This window comes from Rhinoderma darwinii, assembly GCF_050947455.1.
Source record: "Rhinoderma darwinii isolate aRhiDar2 chromosome 1 unlocalized genomic scaffold, aRhiDar2.hap1 SUPER_1_unloc_8, whole genome shotgun sequence".
Taxonomy (NCBI): domain Eukaryota; kingdom Metazoa; phylum Chordata; class Amphibia; order Anura; family Rhinodermatidae; genus Rhinoderma; species Rhinoderma darwinii.
Genome location: NW_027461672.1, coordinates 62,603 through 78,856, shown reverse-complemented (window position 1 = coordinate 78,856; position 16,254 = coordinate 62,603). Strand labels below are relative to the sequence as shown.

The 16,254-nt window shown below is 46.1% G+C and overlaps 1 protein-coding gene across 1 annotated transcript; it reads right to left on the bottom strand.

Moving 5' to 3' along the window:
* Nucleotides 1-7: 7 nt before the first annotated feature.
* Nucleotides 8-16,154, bottom strand: LOC142674691 (oocyte zinc finger protein XlCOF29-like). The gene is made up of 3 exons (XM_075847207.1): nucleotides 15,893-16,154; nucleotides 718-881; nucleotides 8-241 (listed from the first exon to the last, which is right to left on the bottom strand). The coding sequence occupies exons 2-3, from the start codon at nucleotides 838-840 to the stop codon at nucleotides 8-10; spliced, it is 357 nt and encodes a 118-aa protein (XP_075703322.1). The 5' UTR covers nucleotides 841-881; nucleotides 15,893-16,154.
* Nucleotides 16,155-16,254: the final 100 nt, after the last annotated feature.

Below are 16,254 nucleotides of genomic sequence, written 5' to 3'. Positions count from 1 at the left end.
ACAGTCATCACCCAGACACCTCCAGTGCTGTTACTGTAGAATTTCCCAGCATTCCCAGCAGTGTCACCTCTCCAGTCAGCAGCTCCGTCATCTTGTAGATAAGTTCTAAGATCTTCTTCTCATGTATCCGGGAGTGAGGGGGAGGCTCTGTGATGGGGCTCTGACTACTGCTCCATCCTCCTGACTCATGGATGATGGGAGTCGTACAGTCATCCGATGTCTTCTTCACTATTGTGTACTCCTGTGTATGGAGAGAGACACTTAAGAGAACTGAACACAGTATTGCCCCCTCAGTAGAAAGAGGGAGATTGTGACCCCGCTGTATAGAGCTCTAGTGACCCCACATCTGTAATACTGGAGACCTCACCTACAAAAAGACATTGAGAAATTAGAACAAGGCCAAAACTAAAAAGGAAATATTAGGGGTACAAGATGGACCATGTGCTCTCCTCCTGCCGCCATCTTCTATGTTTCTATATAGAGGTCATCCTGATCCTCCTGGTTCCTGGTCATTCTCATTGCTCTACAACATTACTATTGCTTCACTGGTGACATGACACATAACTGACCATATTGGTGGCTGATCTTCAGCTTTTCTGCTGTTGGCTTGACATCACTTGGAAGGTCTGGACGCTGTTATACAGGACACTGGATTCTACCTATTATGTATTGTCCCTTCACTATGTGTGACTTGTTCTATAATGTAGAAAAGTTTACCTCTCCGCTCAGCAGGTAGATGATGTCCAAGGTGAAGTTTAATATTCTTCTGCTCATCTCATTCCTGTCCTTGTCTATCCTTGGTGGGTCTTTCAGGAGAAAGAACGTTGTGGAGGAGAACATGGGGAAACTGGAGGAACTGGAGGATCTAGTACTGCAGACGTCTTTATGAGGAGAGGAGAAGATGGAAAATCATGCAGGAGACAACATCATGTATAAAAAAAAAAAAAACAAGAACCTCACTTACTGATCATTGAGAGAAACATTTTCTCAAAACCGTCACCACATGGATTAAAATGTGTATGCCCAACACGGAAATTTCTCCCCAAGATATGCCAGAAATGTCTGATAGATGCGGCTCCCACCTCTGGCCGTGCTCGGCTGTTTCTGGAACTCCTATACAAGTGAATGGAGAGAGTCCTGCACATGTGTGGTCATTTCTCCACATGGATGCAGTCATCACCTCACCAGGCTATTTGGGGTACCCCGTTCTCCACATACAGGTGGGACCCCAGTTATCAGACATTTATGGCATCTCTCTCAGGTGAGAATTTGCAGCTTAGAAAAGTAAAATGAAGACATTTCCCCACACAATGAAGACCTGACTCCTTACAACTTGACACATGGCGGATACTGGGGAGACATTGCTCGCATCTCACAAGACATGATACACTATGCAGTCAGTGATTGATATGAACTTTGAGGTTCTGCAGCAGCTGAGGTGACATTATAAATAAATGGAACATGCAGTGTGATCTCTTATGTTATGTCGCAGGAGTAGTTGAGCTGATTGATAACAGAATTTTTGTACTTACCAGTAAAATCTTTTTCTCGTTGAATTCACTGGGAGACACAGTATCATGGGTATAAGCCGCAGTCACTAGGAGACTGATACTAGGTAAGTATGAAAAAAAGTGTGGCTCCACCCAGTGGGCTATAACCTCTGTTGAACACTCAGCTCCTCTTGTACCAAGAGCAGTAGAGGAGCAGAGAAGATTTAACACAATATGTATTCCATGAGAAAGGCAATCTCAAGAAGCCCAAAAACATAACAGTAAAAAAATAGGGCGGAACCTGTGTCCCCCAGTGAATTTAACGAGAAAGAGATTTTACTGGTAAGTACAAAAATCCTGTTTTCTCGTTAAAGTACTCACTGGGGAACACAGTACCATTGGACATCCTAAAGTAGTCCATTAGGGTCGGAAAAAAGAATCATAGCCATGCGAGCAGCCTAAACAATGGGTGTTTGCAACACCATCCGACCCAAACTGGCATCGGCAGAGGCCAAAGAATGGATCCAGTAAAACCTCAGAAAAATATGTAACGAGGACCAGGTGACAGCTTTACGAACCTGAAGGACAAAAACATGATAAAACACCTCCCAGGAGGCCCCAACTGCCCTGGTAGAATGAGCAGTGACCCGGAAGGGAGGTTATAAACCCTTAGCAGAGTAGGCACTTTTAAACGGCCAACCAGATCCAGCTAGCAAAGGTGGCCTTTGAAGCTGGGCCAATCTTATGAGGGCCCTTAGGAACAACAAATAGGGAGTCCGACTTTCGGAAGGACTTCATAGCAATGTGGACCCGAGTGGCTGTGACGACATCCATGCAATGTTAGGCACGTTCACGTGGATGAGAACGTTTAGAACAAAACAAAGGAAAGACAATGTCCTCATTAATTTGGAAGGAGGAAGCCACCTTAGGAAGGAAAGATGGAAATGGACGTAGCACGACCTTGACCCTATGAAAAAACGTAAACGGAGGTTTGCAGGACAAGGCTGCCAGCTCATAAACTCTACAGATAGAGGTGATCGCCACAAGGAGAACTACCTTCCAAAATAAGATCCTGAGAGAAACTTCCCACAAAAGGTTCGATGGGTGCAGCCTGGAGAGCGTCAAGGACCAAATTGTGATCCCATGATTCGAGAGGAGATGGATAAGAAGGAGCACAATGTGTGACTCCCTGCAAAAAAGACTTAATTGGAGCGCGGAAAGTCATTAAGTGTTGGAAAAAAAATAGATAGGGATGAAACCTGCCCCTTTATATAGTAGCCAATCTAAGTCCATGAGCCAAGCCAACGTGGAAGCAGGCCAAAATTTGTGAGATGGAAAAACGGAGGGGGTGGAGCTGATGGGATTCACACATCTACAATAAAACAACCAATCGCGATGGTAAATTCTTTGGGATTGAGTCTTCTGGGCCTTAATCATGGTCTGAATGACCGGATCAGAGAAACCTTTGAACTTCAAAATCGCAAATTCAATAGCACAGCCGTCAAAAGCAGCCGAGATAAAACAGAGTGGAACATTGGACCTCTGGAAAAGAGGTTGTGCCGCTGAGGAAGCGGCCATGGGGCATCTGCTAACATGAGCATGAGATCCGCATACCAAGCCCTGCGAGGCCAGTCTGGGGCCACTATAATGGCTGGGATTCCTGCGTCCTTGACCCTTTTCAGCACTCGATGCAGGAGTAGAAGGGGAGGAAAAAGATAAAGGAGGTTGAAGGATGACCAGGGTAGAACCAGAGCGTCGGCTCCTATGGCCCTGGAATCCCTGGTTCTGGTGACGTAGTCCGGGCACTTGTGATTAAGGTGAGAGGCGAAGAGATCCACGTCTGGGAAACTCCACCGAATGCAAATGCGCTGAAAATCTCTGGATGAAGAGATCATTCTCTGGGATCCAGGCATTCCGCCTTCCAGTTGTCTACTCCTGGAATGTTGTAATGGTTGCAGCCGCCGATCGTCACCGTCCTACTTCCCCGGGCGGGCGCCAGCTTCTATCACCTCCGTGCCGGCATCCTCCACCTCCTTTCCGGGGATGCCGGGGTGTTCTGGCCTCTGTCACTGCTGCTCATAAGGTGCACTAGCTCGCTCCTGGCCTTAAAGGGCCAGCACGTGCACCAGGAAAATCTCCCCAACCTATCCCAGCATACTAGGAACTAAAAAAGGGACTCTGCCCATTCATTCCTTGCCAGAACAATGTTGTGTCAACCCATGTTTGTCTAGCAAATGATTAGCTGTATTCTGTTTTCCTGTATCCAGTATCTGTGTCCAAGTCAAGTCAAGTGTTTGAAATGACTGGTGAAGTCAAGTGTCCGTGTCAAGTCTTCTATTCAGGTACTCTAGTCCTAAACACTATCATTGACCCTTGTTTGGCCAGCTGCTACTCCGCAACAGCGGACCGGCCCAGTGAGTTCACATTCCCCACGAGGCGTGACAGATGTGCACCGCTGAGATTTCTGGGACATTTTGTTCCGTTCAGTGAAGGATCTTAGGGGTTTTCTTCCATAGAGTCCTCTTTCCTGTACCTCCGTGATGATTGAGGTAAGCCACTGCTGTAGAGTGGTCTGTCTGTATCCGCACTGGAAGAGTCTGGAGACGAGACTTCATGTTGATCTGTAGCGGAGCTTCCGAATCGGATCAGATGCCCTGGACTGTGAGGCAGCCAAAGAAACCCCCCCCCCCCCATCCAGACAAACTTCCATCCGTTGTGATGACTTGCCAGTTGATAGTTGTTGGGTTTTTCCTGAAAGATGCCTGGGAAAGACATCCACCACAGCAGCTCCTCCTTGACTGAAGGGGGCAGACGAATCATCAGAACCAAGCACTCCGGAGACTTGTCCCAACTAAATAGAATAGCCAGCTAGAGATCGGGAGTAAAATTTAGCAAATGGGACTGCCATGAAGTCCCCAAGACTTTCATGAAGCGAATGGAGCATTCCTGTGGAGTACTGTCACTGTCCTGTTTGAAAGGTGCCTTCACCAGAAGATCGGCCAAATATGGGATAACCGCTATCCCCCTGGATCTGGGAAAAGCCATGGGCGCCGCCATGACATTGGTGAAGACCCTTGGAGCCATGGCCAGCCCAAAGGGGAAGGCCATAAACTGGAAAAGCTCTGAACCTACTGCAAAGTGCAAGAAACGCTGATGTACTTGAACAATGGGAACATGAAGAGAAGTATCCCTGATATCTATTGAGGACAGGAACTCGTCGACCTCCAAGGAAGCGACTACCAATCGAAGAGACTCCACGAAAAAACCTTTGAATCTTCAAATATCGATTGAGACGTTTTACATCCAAAATGGGTCGAAGAGATCCGTCCTTCTTTTGTACTCTAATAAGGGATGGAATAAAACCCTTTGAACAGTTCTGGAGTTCATACTGGGACAATTGCTCCTTGATGGAGGATGCTTTGAATGGCTTGAGAAAAAGCTTGGGCCCTGGAGGGGCACCGAGGGGGCGCTGACAGGAAAAAACGCCCAGGAGGGCGAGAAGAAAACTGTATTTTGTAGCCTGTCGACAACCTCCCGCACACAGGCGTCTTCAATGTCTTCGAGCCATGGCTCCTGGAAGAAGAGCCGCCGTCCCCCAATACGATGGAGCAGCTCAGATGAGGGCAAATTTTAAGTATGTGGTAGCCCACTGTGCCGGAGCAGGTCTAGCGGGTCTGTTGCAAGGCTGCCAGGAGTTTCTACACCGGAAAAAATGTCTGTGCGTTCGGAAGGGAGTTCTGCCTCTGACGTGGGGCCGAGTACCAAAATGAACGAAATCATCTTTCTCTGCTGACTGAGGGAACTGGGCGTCGTCTTTGACAACATTGTTGAAGTAAAGTGCTCCTTCTTCCTGTAGCCTCAGAAATGAGTTCGACCAGGCCATGTCCATAAAGGAGATCCTGGGCAAACGGAAGGTTTTCGTCCTTCATAGGGTCACTTCCTAGAGGTACTGTCAGTATCCCAGTTCCTAGTCCAAATGGCCCAGCAGACAGCTACCGCATTAGCCGACCTTTGGAGATCACAGATGCATTTAGACATCTGCAAAAGCTCTGCAGCTAGCAGGGAATTATCCACTTGGTAGTCCCCCGAATCAATTGTGTCCTGTAGTTGAGTATTAGTTCAATACTAGCCATGCTAAACAAATATGCTGCAAAAGGGAGTCTGACTGAAGCTGCGACCATGCTGAAAGTGGCTTTAGCCATAGACTCCACTTCAGCATCAACATGAACCTTTAAGGCGGAAGCATCTGCAAACGGAAAGGTAGTATTTTCATAAAGCCGGGCCATTGTAGCATCTACCTTGGGGTGAGCTGACCATTTGGCAATACACTCATCAGAGAAAGGAAACATATAGTCTGCACTGTTGTACAGATGCATAGACCGGTCAAAGTGTTTCCATGAATCAGAAAACAATGTCAAAACCCTTGTGATCTGGAAAGACCAGAGGGGGTTGCCTGTGGAGCTGCAATAACTCAAAGAAGAAGTTGGTTCAGATATAGCTCTTGAATGAAAAGAATGGAGGACGCCTGTAGCATTTTTGTCCAAAGAGGAAACAGAGGAAGAATGATACGGTTTTGATTTCCGGGCCCGCTTTCGGGATGCACTGGGAGAACTAGAACGAGTGCAATCCAGGGAAGAACGTCTGGGGGCCTAAATGGACTGTGGTGCCTGAGAGGGATCAGACAATTGGGACGCTAACTGCTGAGGAAGGCGTTGTAAGGCATCCGCCATGGCCTGAGAAAGAAGGGCGAGTTTATCTACCTCCTGGGTGAGCGAAGCCGCCCATTGGGGGGCAATATGCTCATTAACCATGCGAGATGGGGAGTCCTGTGATGCTTTAGGTGGAGTGCACTGAACACAGACTGGTTCAGCCTGCTCGCATGGAAACTTAGTACTGTACCGCGAACACACAAGGTGCGTAACAATAGTGGGGGTGTTGGGGGTCTTAGTAGCTTTTCCCTTTGATGACATATTATGAGCATTTTACAAAAAAACACCATAGCCAATGGCTATCCTAGCGCTGTATGACTTCTGTATACCGCTCAGTGTACTATGGCGTTCACTACTGTTAAGAATTATCTGACGAGAACAGAATTACCCCTCTCCTCCATCCAAAAACCTGCGCCGTGCTGATTGTACAGGGCAGGCATGTGACTCAGGTCCTGCTTGGTGAGCAATCAAAACGGGAAAATGGTGCAGGAACACAGTGGGGCGGGGAGGAGCGCCGGCGGTAGTGCAAGGGGCGTGGCCAGCTTGCAACCTAGCAGAGAACCAATGGCGCAGTCCGTGGAACGCCGTGGCTTGTAGTAAAAAGTAGAAGATAATGCCTAAGTATGTCTGCCAGCACATGTGTTAGAGACCTCATTAGTAAGGACACAACATCCGAGAAAAAAACAACCCTCTATATATAATGCCGCAAAGCCTGCTGACATAGTCTGAATGCTCCCCCACCAAAGAGGCTCCCAATGGCGGCAGGAGAACTTACCTGTCAGTCATCTTCAGGCGCAGCCTGTCACCCTATAGGAAAACACACACAAGTAGTGCGGCTGTCCGGCATCCTCAACCGTCGAGGGCGCTAATAGGGAACTGGGTGACCAGAGCGGTAACATCCAACAGAGGGGTGGGGATTCACCGATGTGGAAATAGCATCCGCCAAAATGCCGGGCATTAACGGAAAGGGTGGGCATCCCTACCGCTCAGCGCCTGCAGGGAAGTCACCAAGTGGAACACACGAGGGACTCGTACCCTGAACCTGAAAACGAAATAAAAATAAAATATCTAGCAAAATGTCTGCCTCCTACAGACACTAGGCTAAAACTGAGGAGCGGGGTGCTCAGCAGAGGGTACAGCAGAGCCAAATATTATTTTTATATTTACCTAGTGTCCTAGTGACAGCGGCCTCTACCCATGGTACTGTGTCCCCAGTGAATACTTTAACGAGAAACATTGTTTTGTGGGATAAGATTGAGTATAAACTTGTATTTTACTCATTTAACCCCTTCCTGCACAGGACATTTACCGCTCAGGACTCAGTCACATGACATAGGGAAGACCAGACACCTTGCTGCAAAGGCCGGAAACCTAGAAGAACTGCGATTACGGCCATTGAACCTCTTCAATGCTGCAGTCAATAGTGACTGAGACACCCAAGTGTTTGGGAGGGGGCTCCTTGTAAGACCCTCCTCACCTGGAGATTGTGGAGTAATGAGGAGTTGTCAATTTCAATTGTGTACAGAGAAAAAAAAAATCATAATAAAACATTTTGGAAGGTGAAGTTTTTATCGGCCCAAAAATAATGACCCGACTTATAAATGATGATATTTTACGACGTCTTTCAGCGTGAAGTTTATAAGGAGTTTAGAAACATTATTGTAAAGTGTCTTCCCATTTGCGGTCAGGACATTCCAACCCCAGCTGTTTAACCCTTTGATTGCCCCGGTCCGTGACCGCGGCATGATCAAAGGGAAATCCCTTCTTTGAGACCCGGTGATGCGATCAAACACCAGGGAATCCCTCTGCAGTCAGCCCTGGGGACCTACCAAGGACCCCAGGGCTGTCTGTTCCGTTTGCCTGCTGTTCGGGCACACTATGTGCTGCCCGATCAGAAGCCTGTGTCATAGTGACACAGTGTAATGTATTAGTTACAGGGTTATGCTAATACATTACAAGTAAAAAAAAAAATCTAAATAAAGATATCCCTTAACCCCTTCCCGCCCAATCACGTACAGTTACGTGATTAAAGCTGGTGGATTACCGCCTTTTCACGTAACTGTACGTGATGGAGATGAAGCTGGAGCTAAGCCAGCGACATCACCGCCGGGTGACTGCTGTATATTACAGCTGTCATCCTGAGGTATCGGCCAGGACCGGAACTAGCATCCGATCCGGCCGATTAAACCCTCACATGCTGCGTTCAATAGAGATGGCAGCATGTGAGGAGTTTATAGCCACCGGCACCCCAGCAACGTGATCGCTGGGTTGCCGGTGGCTGCAAAGGCGATCGGAGGGCTAATACTTACCTCCCGATCAGCCTGTAACGGAATCCTCCTATGCCCCGTCGTCGGCGGGGCCCAGGAGGCTTCCGGTACCATCGGCAAGATGGCGCCGGCTCAGCTTCCAGCTCAGAAGCTGAGCCGGTGTCATCAGCAGTGGGTGTCCGCTGTATGTTACAGCGGACACCCCGATCTATCGCCGGGAACCGGAGCTAGCTCCGATTCCTGGTATTAACCCCTTCGATGCAGCGATCCATTGTGATCGCTGCATCCTAGAGGTTTGTAGCAAATCGGCAGCCTTGCCACGCGATGGCAAGGCTGGCGACTGCTACTATGGCAACAGGAGCCCTAACAATGGACTCCTGTCTGCCATTACGTAAGCTGATTAGGCCCCGCCTAGAGGCGGAGCCTGATCGGCTTGCTGTCAGTGAACAACTGACAGTTCCAATACATTGCACTACATAGGTAGTGCAATGTATTAGAACATCAAACAAACAGTTGGATATTCAAGTCCCCTAGTGGGACTAAAAAAAGAAAAGTGTCAAAAAACTAAAAATAAAAGTTGTAAAACATACAATAAAAGTTTCAAGTAATAAAATAAAACACAATCGCCCTTTTTCCCTTAAGTCATTTATTATTGAAAAAAATAATAAAGCCATACATATTTGGTATCGCTGCGACCGTAACAACCTAAACTATAAAAATATTATGTTATTTATCCAGCGCAGTGAACGCCGTAAAAAAAAACCCTCAAAAACACTGCCATAATTACTGTTTTTTTGGTCACCGTCTTCCAAAAATTGAAATAAAAAGTGATCAAAAAGTCGCATGTATCCAAAAACGGTACCTATAAAATCTATACCTGGTCTCGCAAAAAAGAAACCTCACACCGCTCCATCGACGAAAAAATGTAAAAGTTATGGCTCTCACAACATCGCGACAGAAGAAATACATTCTCTTTCCAAAAGTAATTTTATTGTGCAAAAAGTTATAAAAAAGTTCTATAAATTAGTTATCGCCGGAATCGTACTGACCCACAGAATAAAGGTAACATGTAGTTTATAACGCATGGTGGGGCGCTGTATAAAAAAAAACAAGCTATGGCAGAATTGCTGTTTTTTTGTCACCTTGCCTCCCAAAAAAAGGATAACAAGTGATCAAAAAGTCGCATGTACCCCAATATGGTACCAATAAAAGCTACAGCTCGTCCCGTAAAAAAAACAGCCCTCTTACCACTACGTCTATGAAAAAATAAAATAAGTTAAGGCTGCAATAAGTCAGGAAAGAAAAATATTCAGTTGTGCCGGCCCGAGGGGAACATTTCTTCTGTTTCATAAGGCGATGTATCAAGGCACTAAAATTAGGGAACCAGGAAGGGGAGGGCCCAACCATATCCGCTGGAAGCGAGGGCGTCCGTATTATACCAGGACAACACTTTCCCGGCAAAATTCCCCAAACTGCCAAGGTGCAGAGTGTGGACCAAAAGGGGGATAAGGAAGGACGCCAGTTATCAGTGCGACACCGGCCTGTGCAGAAAGGATCGATCACAGCGTAACACACATCTATGGATTATTTTATTTATTTTTTTACCTTATTATTATACCACCTGACTATGCCCCTGATGTACTCTGCCCAGCTCAGATATGCCCCACATTATAAACGGAAACAACAGTGATACTCCAAACAAAACTATTACCAAGCAAATTCCACGCTCCAAAAGCCAAATGGCGCTCCCACCGATCTGAGCCCTACAGCATGCCCAAACAGCTGTTTATGTCCACATATATGGCATCGCCATACCCGGGAGAACCCTTTTAACAATTTTTGAGGTGTGTGTCCCCAGTGGCACAACATATTTGACAATGAATTGGCATATCTAGGGCAAAATTTTAATTTCTACCTTCGGCAGCGCAATCATTTATGGAAAAGACACGTGGGGTGAAAATGCTCACTACACCCCTTAATAAATTCCTTGAGGGGTACAGTTTCCAAAATGGGGTCACTTCTCAGGGGTTTCTTTTATTTCACATCAAAGCCTCTGCAATTGTGAACCAATACTTTATATGTCGCCAAATTAGGCCTCAATTTTACATGGTACTCTTTCACTCCTGAGCCCTGTCGAATGTCCAGGCAAAAGATTAGGGCCACACGTAGGGTGCTTCTAAAACCGGGAAACACCGCATAAAAATTGAGAGCTGTCTTGTTATTGTGGCACAAGCCGGGCACCACATATTGGCGTATCTAAGGAAAAATTTCTATTTTCACTCTCCCACATCGTGTGCACACGAATTTCTGCAAAACACCTGTGGGGTTAACATGCTCACTACACCCCTAGGTGAATACCTTGAGGGTGTTGTTTCCAAAATGGGGTCACTTCTGGGGGGAATCCACTATTTTGGTTCCACAGGGACTTTGCAAATGCAACATAGCGACCAGAAACCAAATGGAGCTAAATCTGTACACCAAAAGCAAATGGCGCTCCTTCCCTTCTGTGCTCTGCCGTGTGCCCAAACAGCAGTTTATGACCACGTGTGGGGTATTGCCGTACTCCAGAGAAGTTGCTTTACAAATGTTGGGGTTCTTTTTTTCCTTTATTTGTTGAGAAAATTAAAAATTTGGAACTAAAGCTATGTCTTATTGAAGAAAAAGGATTTTTTTTATTTTCACTGCCCAATTCTAATAAAATCTATGAAACACCTGTGGGTCAAAATGCTCACTACACCCCTAGATGGATTCCTCAAGGGGTGTCGTTTTCTCAATGGAGTCACTTTTTTGGCGTTTTCACTGTTTTGATCCCTTAGGGGCTTTGCAAATGCGACATTGCCTCCGCAAACCATTCCTGCTAAATTTGAGCTCCAAAAGCCAAATGGCGCTCTTTCCCTTCTAAGCCCTGCCGTGTGTCCAAACAGCCGTTTATTACCACATGTGGGGTATTGTTTTACTCGGGAGAAGTTGCTTTACAAATGTTGCGGTGCTTTTTCTCCTTTAGTCCTTGTGGAAATTAGAAAAAATTAGCTAAACCTACATTTTCTTTGAAAGAATGTAGATTTTAATTTTCACGGCCTACTTCCAATAATTTCTCCAAAAAACCTGCGGGGTCAAAATGCTCACTATACCCCTAGATAATTTCCTCAAGGGGTCTAGTTTCCCAAATAGGGTCACTTTTGGTGTATTTCCACTGTTTTGGCACCGAAAGAGCCCTTCAAACCTGACATGGTGCCTAAAATATTTTCTAATAAAAAGGAGGCCCAAAATCCACTAGGTGCTCCTTTGCTTCTGAGGCCGGTGCTTCAGTCCATTACCACACTAGGGCCACATGTGGGATATTTCTAAAAACGGCAGAATCTGGGCAATAGATATTGAGTTGCGTTTCTCTGGTAAAACTTTCTGTGTTACAGAAAAAATAGATTAAAAATGAATTTCTGCAAAAAAAAAATGAAATTTGAAAATTTCACCTCCACGTTGATTTAATTTCTGTGAAACATTTAAAGTGTTAAGAAGATTTCTAAATGCTGTTTTGAATACTTTGAGGGGTGAAGATTTTAAAATGGGGTGACTTTTTGGCGGTTTCTAATATATAAGGCCCTAAAAGCCGCTTCACAACTGAACTGGCCCCTGTAAAAATAGACTTGAAATTTTCTTGAAAATGTGAGAAATTGCTGCTAAAGTTCTAAGCCTTGTGATGTCATAGAAAAATAAAAGGACGTTCAAAAAACGATGCCAATCTAAAGTAGACATATGGGGGATGTTAATTAGCAACAATTTTGTGTGGTATAACAGCCTGTCTTACAAGCAGATACATTTACATTTAGAAAAATGCTAATTTTTCACAAAATTTTGGTGTTTTTCACTGATAAATATTGAATTTATCTACCAAATTTTTCCACTATCATAAAGTCCAATGTGTCACGAGAAAACAATCTCAGAATCGCTTTGATAGGTAAAAGCATTCCGGAGTTATTACCACATAAAGTGAAATATGTCAGATTTGAAAAAATGGGTCTGGTCCTGAAGGCCAAAATGAGCTTGGTCCTGAAGGGGTTAATGGGAATAAAAAATAAATAAATAAATCAAAAAAAGTAACAAAAAGTCATTATTTTGAATAAAATAAATTTTATTGCCCCTACACTAAATAAAAACAAAAAACCTACACATATTCGGTATCTGCACGACCGTAATGACCTGAAGAATTAATCTAACCGGTTATTTAGCGTGAAACGTGAATGAGATAAAAATAAAGTAGAAAAACAATGGCGAGAATGGCTTTTTCCTATATTCACGCCGTAAAAAAAATATTATTTTAAACTGTGGGGAACAAAAATAGTATTTCTCTCGCATAAAACACGGCCTCACAAAGCCACGTCAGTGAAAAAAGAAAAAAGTTATGGCGGCTGAAAGGCAAAAACAGAAAAATGTAGCTGGTCATGTAGGGGTTAATGGTGCGAATTCATAAACCTCTTTGGGGAGATTCACACGAACGTTGCGTTTTTGCGCACGCAAACAACGCGGCGTTTTGCGAGCGCAAAAACCATTTGACAGCTGCGTGTGTCATGCGTGTCTGATGCGCGGCTGCGTGATTTTCGCGCAGCCGGCATCATAGAGATGAGGCTTGTCAACGCCCGTCACTGTCCAAGGTGCTGAAAGAGCTAAATCTTTCAGCACCCTCGACAGTGAATGCCGAACACAACAGCGAAAAACATGTAAAAAAAAGGATAAAGTTCCTACTTACCGAGAACTTCCCGGCCGTTGCCTTGGTGACGCGTCCTTGGTGACGCGTCCATGGTGACGCGCCTCTCTTGACATCGGGCCCCACCTCCCTGGATGACGCGGCACTCCAAGTGACCGCTGCAGCCTGTGATTGGCTGCAGCCTGTGCTTGGCCTGTGATTGGCTGGAGCTGTCACTTGAACTGAAGTGTCATCCCGGGAGGTCGGACTGCAGGAAGGAGACAGGAGTAATCGGTAAGTTAGAACTTCGTTTTTTTTTTACAGGTTCATGTATTTTGGGATCACAAGTCACTGTCCATGGTGCTGAAACAGTTTAACTCTTTCAGCACCATGCACAGTGAATGTCTCCCGACGTCGCGGACCGGAAATTTTTTGGCCGGGTTCGGCCAAAACGAGTTTGGCCGAACCCGGTGAAGTTAGCTTCGGTTGTCGGGGTTCGCTCCTCGCAAAGACACTCCGTTTGGATGCTTGGAAACAGAAAAGCACGTGGTGCTTTTCTGTTTCCATTCATCCTTTTGACAGCTGTTGCGCAAACACGCAGTTCGCACGGAAGTGCTTCCGTGCGACATGCGTGGTTTTCACGCACCCATTGACTTCAATGGGTGCGTGATGCGTGAAATACGCAGAGTTATTGAACCTGTCGCGTATTTTGCGCAGCGAACAAACGCTGCGCAAAATACACGGACTGTCTGTACTGCCCCATAGACTTCTATAGGGCATTGCGTGCCGCGCGAAAACCACGCGCCCTACACGCTGCCAAATCCCGCTTGTGTGAATCCCCCCTTAGACTGTAAGGGTATGTTCACATGCAGTGTTTTCAGACAACGCCCCTAATGCGCCTACAAACTTCTGACCATTGCTTTCAATGGGAATTCCGATGTTCTGTTCCCACGAGGTGTCATTTTACGCGTCGCTGTCAAAATACGGCGCGTAAAATGACGGCTCGTCAAAAGAAGTGCAGGACACATCTTGGGACGTTTTTGGAGGCGTTTTTCATTGACTATCGAAAAACAGTTCCAAAAACTGGTGAAAAAAACGGCGCAAAAAACGCGAGTTAAAAAAAGGTCTGAAAATCAGGAGCTGTTTTCGACTGAAAACATCTCGGTATTCTCAGACGTTTCTGGTCACTGCGTGTGAACACTCCCTAACAAGAAAGACGCCAGCAATCCCTCAGTCATGTCCAAGAGCAGCCGTCCCCATGACAACACTGAATGTCACGGTGCGGGGGGAGAAGTATGGAGGGGTTTACAGGCTGAGCCCGCTCCACACGCTGCGGGTGTATTATAGCGGACACCTCGCGCTAACAGCCAGGATCAGGGAGATCGCCGATCCCAGACATTTAACTACTTAGATGCCGTGGAAAATAGTGTTTCTGGAATCTAAGCTGTAAGAAAGAGGGGGTGATCCGCTCATCGGCTTCTCCGATGTAATCACGGGGTGCAGATGGTTGTCATGGCAGCCTGGGGGGTAATGACGGTCCGCCATCTTTCTGCTCCTATTAACCCCTTAATATTAATCACGATATATCGCGATACATTAGTATTACAGTGAATTGTACCGGCGATCTGATCATCACTCGTTCACGTCCCCCAGAACAGGAATGACTTTATTAGAAAAAACAGTCAAATAAAGTTTTCATTTATGAATAAAAAAAAAAAACCTCCACAAACGATTTTCCCAAATATTCTGTAAAGTAACGTAAAAAACCAGAACCAGAAACATAAGTGGAATAACGGCGTCCGTGAGAGTCAGAAATACAACAGAACGTTATTTACCCGCACGGCGAACACAGTAATACCAAACACCACAATGGCGGATTATTGGTCGCTATAAAAAAATATATTAATAATGTAGTAAAAAGTGATGAAAATCCACAGCTCGTCCCGCAGAATCTAATCCTCGCGCCATCGACTGACAAATAACAAAGCTATAGATCTGACAAGACGGAGGAAAAAACGGAACCGGTCCTGGTGATTATAGAGGCCGTCACCAGATTATAACCCCATCTCCTATTGCGTGATCGGCGCTGCGATGTAGAGAACAGCAACGTTTAGGGGTTTTTTGAAAAACGATCATTTTTGCCCAAGTTATGAGCAATTTTATATTTATGCAAATGAGTTTTTCAATGGACAACTGGGCGTTGTAAATAGAAGTGTGTGGCGCTGACCAATCAGTGACCAATCAGCATCATACTCTTCTCATCGCTCCCACCCAGCTTCTTTCACTGCACAGACACACGGCGTGTTCTCGCGGGATCACGCTGTGACGTCACTTCCTCCCACAGCTCCTTCACCATCGCGTCGGACGAGAAGAGACACATCGGCTCCAGGCGTCCGAGAGGGTACAGTTGAATCTGCAGCAGCATATCTCGGACGCCTGGAGCCGATGTGTCTTCTCTCGTCCGACGCGCTGGTGGGAGGAAGTGACATCACAGCGTGATCCCGCGAGAACACGCTGTGTGTCTGTGCAGTGAAAGAAGAAGGCGTCATGTGACCCCTGCAGCCAATCACAGGCGGAACATTCGCTACGTGTGAACATTCCCTTAAACCGCACGGTGAACGACATTAACAAGAAATGTATAAAAGTCAGTGAATAAGTTGTATGTCCCGAATATTATGTCATTACAAAACACGACTCGTCCCGCAAAACACCCGACCACTACAAAGACCAGAAATAACTACTTACCCCAAAGAGGCCGGCACTAGAGGGGTTAAATCCCGGCTAGGAGTTCAGTGGGCGGGGTCACTCAATGATTGATAGTTATTTGTATACAGACTGATAACAAAGAGAACACCCGACCAGCGCTGCTCTCCACCTCGTACACGGCAATAGCTGAAGGCCTTCTGATGACGTCACCCACATGTGACCGGGGCAGGAGGGGCGGAGCTTATCAGTAGAGAAGACGTGGCGGATAGACCTGACCATATCAAGATCACGTGACCGCGGCATCAGGGGCGTAGCTTACAAGTGGAAAGATTGATCGATGTATGAAAGACCTGTGACGAGGATCACGTGACATGAGGGGCGGAGTTCTGGTCCATTCCGTC